The following is a 5,775-nucleotide window of genomic DNA, read 5'->3' on the forward strand; positions in this document are numbered from 1 at the left end:
CCCCCCCTCCGCCCCCTCACTGATTTTACGAGTAAATACAGTGGCGGCATAAAAAGCCCATTGGGCTGGTGATGGGAGAAATAAAGGGAAAAAATAAATAAAAAGTGCGTAAACATGGGATTCGCAATGTGATTACGATACGGAGTGGTCTCGGATGGTTGATCCCCTCATCCTTCCGTTCGGCAGAGGCACGGCTGCTGTCGGCATTGGGCGAAAGAACTAACCGCTTCAGCTCCCGGCCGGTATTCTCCGTCAGTCTACGGCAGACTGCGGTGCGAGACAGTCGACGCTGCCGTTCGTTCGTCCATACGCATCAAAACAAACTGAATAAACATAGGATATACATTGCCCAATCGCTCAGTTTTCACTGGCATTCGCATCCATTCATTATATTTTAATTAAAAACAAGGAAAAAAGAAAATAAAACGAACGACCGATGATTTAGCGAACGAATCAATGACGAAAACAAGAGGAGAAGCCTGAATAATTCATTGATTGGACTTTGAATTGCTCATTTTCATCAAGTTGAGAGAGAACTTGAGGGTAAAGACGAGGGATTGACTGTGCAGTGATGGACACTCGTTTTATCCGCAATCAGTGACGGATCGGCTGAACAAATTGGCGAGAGGAGTTGTCGAGTGAATCTTAAATGAGAGAAATTTGTGGTCAATCGGGAAAGTTTAATGCTACAAATTGCGGGGACAATGTCCATTTTCAAATGCAATCGGCGCTGTTATCTTGAGTCAATGCTAATTCATTGTTGACGCACTGCAATTGGTGACTCGAGGTATTACGTGGAGATAAGAGGATTGGCGGGGGAATTTGTAACAGGGCAATTTACAATTTTGCACGTTTAATGTGTGGAAAATATTGGGGAGTGCTTGTTGGGAGGCTTGAATTAATTCGTACAGCTATCAGCGACTATAAAATTGATTGGGATCTGATCGTTATTGAAAATTGATGCTTGGCCGAGGGGAGATCGATTTAATGTATTCGGTGTAAATAAACTGGTGGGGAGAGTTGAGTGGATGTGAAGTAAAAAACTGACTACATCATCGGCAATTATCTCGGGGACATTCTGCCAATTTTTTTTATTTATTTTTAATTGTGAAATACGTGGGAAAGGATGGAGATTGTTGGGTGTTGCGGCATCGGGAGGAATTGATATTGGCGGTGAGTGAATACGGGAAGCCAAGGACTGTCTGGAATGCCGTGGATAAGGTGCCTGGGCGGCGGGGGTGGCAAGGCACGCCGTGGAAAATCGCCAAGTGTCAGTCAACCCGTTCATCTCCTTGTTAAGGTTAGTTGAAAATTTTTTTTTTCTATTTAATGCGTTCATTGGTGACAATTTTACAGTTAAATTTACGGGAGGAGGCCAGGAAACTTCTAACATGTGACGGTTCCAGGGAAATTTGAAGGAGTTTTGTCATTGAAAATTTATAATTTTAGGGGAAAATTCGGGGGAAATGTAAATTTAAGTTTATTGTTCGGGGAGAATTAGGGGGAAACTAGGGAAGTTCGAAGAAATTTTTTCTTGAGCTCCAAATTTCAGGGAATTTGGCAGTGAATGTTTAGTTGCATTTGAAAATTTATGTACATTGCGGAATTTCTGTCTTTTTGCCGCTAAAAATTGTAACTTTTGTACTTTTAGACATCATTGATCATCAAATCATTGAATTTTCAGGGAATTCCTTCAAAATTCTTGGAATTTCAAGGATTTTAAACGAAATTTTTAGAAATTCAAGGAAATTTGGCAGTGAATATTTATTTTCACTTCAAAATTGATGTAAATTATGGGATTTCTGTCTTTCTACCCCTAAAAAATTAATACTTTAGTACTTTTAGACATCAGTGCTTTTAGTCTCGCTCAAATAATTGAAATTTCAAGGAATTCCTTCAAAATTTTTGGAATTTCAAGGATTTTAAAGGAATTCTCCTAAAATTTAAGGGAATTGCTGGTGAATATTCATCTTCCTGACGCTAAAAAATTGGGACTTCACTTGAATTTTCAGAGAAAACTTGAAATTTCATTGATTTTTCCCTTTAAATCGAATTCAAGGTCTTCTGAAAAATTCAGCCAAAAATACAAATCTGTTTACAAAATGGCTATTCAAATTCTTATGTGTAATAATTTCCATCGCTTTAAAAATATTGAAACTGTCGGTTTCAATGGCGTTTTTAATTGGGGAAATTTTCAGCAATTGTGTATGGAAATTATCGTAACCTGTTATTTGCTGGTTATTTATTATCTTGTTGAGTATGCACAGCGGATATTGGTGGAATGATGGTTATGTTTATGGGAGAGAACAGGGAAAACATTGACGCAATGAGAAATAAGAAAATATTGGCACTTGATGGAGAACGAATAAGTGAGATTTATGACATTGATTTGCAATTTTATCCGGTACAAAACCACCCTTTCATACGGCATTGAAGCGATTTTTTTCTCGTATTTGAATGAGAAGGGATTTATTTTTGTCAAGTGAAACTTTTATTCGCGGGCTAAAAGTTTTGAAAGGAATTTTTTGGGCGTGACAGCACTGTTAAAAAGTTGATCGAGAATTTTGACGTGAAATATCTTGACATTTTTCACGATGACTTATGATGACACATGAAATTTCCATTTATTTTGGAACACGAAAATTCGGAGTGAATGGGATGTCCAGTTTTAACAAAAAAATTGAGAATTCTAATGATTGAAATAACAATGATCGCTTGACATGAACAATCCCATTTTGTTCAATTTAGAAGGTGAATAAGAAAATCCATTAATAATCAATTCAATTTTAAATTGAATATTAATCACCACCGGTTTTTTCTGCTATCGAAACAAGAAAACATCAGTTACTGCTGAAAAAACTTATCATCCGACAACCGAAACTTCCAAAGTATAAATTCGTTGAAAATAAGACGTGAAAGAAACTTGAAAAATAGAATTGCGGAAATATACGCAAGAGCGCTGAAACCCTAATGGACACGAGGAAGTTGAAGTGCCATATTTTACGTCCACACGACAATAAACATGATTAAAAATTCTGAAAATTCAGGCGCCTTTTTCTTTGAATTCTGAAGCAACTGAAAAGTCAATTTAATGTGAACATGAAAAACGCGATTTTTTGGAAATTCCAAGACGAAAAAGAAAATTTATTCACGATTTAATCTTAAATGAAATTCACATCCACAACATTCAAGATTCAAAAGCTGTTGTCACTTGACTTTCAAAACATTCCAGTTGAAAAATATCAGAAAACTAATCTGTTTCGCGTGAATAAATTTTTCTCTCAGCGCATAAATTTCCAATTTCCTCAACCACCATCAATTTTCTCTCCTATATTCAAACAGGAAAACATTCCTCACCGTTGAAAAAACCTATCACCCATCAACCGACTCGTCCAAAGTATAAATTCGTCGAGAAATAAAAAAAATAGAACCGCTGAAATGCGTAGAACCCTGATGGACACGAGCGAGTTGAAATAGCTTTTTTAATGTCCACACGGCATAAGAAATCGTAAAGTTAATAGAATGTGATGATTAATTTTTCCAAAAATTAGAGAATTTCAACTATTTGTGAAATACCGATGATCGCGAACATGAAAAACCCATTTTTCTTAAATTTCCAAGACGAAAAAAAAAATTACCATTTAATCAAATCAAATTGGATTCACATCGACATTCCAGTTAAAAAATTTCAAAAAATGAATTTGTTTCGCGAGAATAAATTGTTCCCTCAGCACATAAATTTCCAATTCCCTCAATCACCACCAATTTTCTCTGCTACATTCAAACAAGAAAACATTCCTCACCTCTAAAAAAACCCATCACCCATCAAGCAACACGTCCAAAATATAAATTCGTTGAGAAATAAAAAAAATAGAACCCTGATCGGCACGAGCAAGTCGAAATAGCGTTTTTAATGTCCGCACGACAACGAAAATTGTTAAAAATTCTGAAAATTCGGGCGACTATTTATTTGAACACTGAATCTATCGAAAGTCAAATGAATGAGATGTTTAAGAATTTCAACTATTACTGAAATATCGATGATCGCCTAGCGTAAAAAACTCAATTTTCTTGCATTTCCAAGACGAAAAAAAAATTCACCATTTAATCAAATTCACATCGAATTCACATATCAGAAATTTCAGTTGAAAAATCTCCACAAACGAATTTGTTTTGTTTGAAATTGTTCCCTCAGCGCATAAATTTCCAATTTCCTCAATTGCCACCAATTTTCTCACCTGCATTCAAACAAGAAAACACCCCTCACTTATTTTGTCGTTGAAAAATCAGTTGAATTCTGGAGTATTCAATAGAATTTCCATTTTCAGGTCCACATGATAATGAAAATTATTGAATAATTTGAAAATTCAATTGGATGTTCAATTTCCGAAATGAATTTGAAAATTCTAGATGTCATTGAAATATCAGTGACAATATAACACGGTAAACCCAATTCTCCTGAACGAGAGATTCCATGAACGATTTGATCTTAAATTGAATTAAAAATTCGCAACATTCGAATTCAAGCGCACCTATTGTTTAATTTTCAAAAAATTTCTACCACCGTATCACGCACAAACCGAAACAGCCAAAGTATAAATTCGTCGAGAATAAGAGAAATGAATAAAAAACTTGAGAAAACAGAAGCGCTGAAATACACGGGAGAGTGGTGAAAGCCTGATGGACAGGAGGAAGTTGCTCTTGTTTATCGAAATCGACGAAAGACGCCAACAATTCGGTCGTCGCTAGGGGGATCCACCCATTACATGTCGCCAGACATTCCGTCACCTTTTTATCTCAAATGCGGAATGATTTAAGCGAGGCTAAAAGCACTGATGGATTTTGAAAGGAATCGGAGTTAATGCTCGTCTGTTTCCATCGTCACAAGCCTTTGACTCTTGTTTATCCTACCGTACATTAGCTTCGCCGTGCCTCTCGCACGCTCATAGTGGCGTCTGTTATTATAACCGTACTATTATCAGTCCAGCTGTACCACCTGTATCTCTTACCTCGAATCCTTTATTTCTCCGTGCGAATTCCCGCCTTTCCCTCCAACAAAGATCTCCAATTAAATTGATCACGCCCACTATCTGGCGGCCTTTCATGCTCAATTCCGAGGAATTCTCCGGGAAAATGGGCTCTAACGATGCACCATATTCCCCGGTTGACCGTGGTCACGATTGGGGGTCGGAATTTTATTGAAAAAGTTGGGGAAAACTTGGTTCTAGTCGAGATATAAAATTCGGGTGAATTGGTCTAACGAGTTTAGAGAGCGGCAGCCAATTGCCATCTGCCCCCAACTGTTATCCCTCCCGTTGACTATTTTCGGTGCCAAGGACGTCTTCTGGAGGATTCTGTGCCATTGTGACCCACATGATGTCAAAAACAAACTTCCGTACGGTTTCCCAGAGGTTTTTTATCGCGATTTATCGACCTATTGTGAGAATTTATCGGACGGATCTGAAGTTTCACGGAATTGAAACTTTTTGGACGGCATAAATAGAATTTATCGAGGGGGTTTCCGGAAAACTTGTGCATTGGATGTTGAGATTACAATAATTCAAGGATTTTTGAATTTTTTTGGGTTTTCCACTCGTTTTATGAAAGGCCGTGACTATTCGCACCATTGCGTGAATCACTCCCGTACACTCCATACACTCCACGCATGCGTGAAGTTTGTGTGTTTCACGCAGCCGAATTTTCATACTACTGTGTGTTTCACGCAGTTGAAGTTTCATACTACTGTGTGTTTCACGCAGTTGTATTTTTATACAT

General features: G+C 37.4%; 1 protein-coding gene across 4 annotated transcripts in view; it reads left to right on the top strand.

Annotated features, from left to right (window-relative positions):
• Positions 1 to 278: 278 nt before the first annotated feature.
• The window catches only part of LOC107036315 (tensin), a 119,193-nt gene continuing 113,696 nt past the window's right edge, over positions 279 to 5,775 (top strand). For all 4 annotated transcript variants that reach the window (XM_015254203.1, XM_015254205.1, XM_015254216.1 and 1 more), the window contains exon 1: positions 279 to 1,300. In XM_015254203.1, coding sequence (XP_015109689.1) covers positions 1,208 to 1,300 — 93 coding nt within the window. In that variant the 5' untranslated portion in view covers positions 279 to 1,207. The remainder of the gene's footprint in view (positions 1,301 to 5,775) is intronic.

Source organism: Diachasma alloeum, unplaced genomic scaffold (assembly GCF_001412515.2).
Source record: "Diachasma alloeum isolate Michigan unplaced genomic scaffold, Dall2.0 Dall_scaffold_00208, whole genome shotgun sequence".
Lineage (NCBI taxonomy): Eukaryota > Metazoa > Arthropoda > Insecta > Hymenoptera > Braconidae > Diachasma > Diachasma alloeum.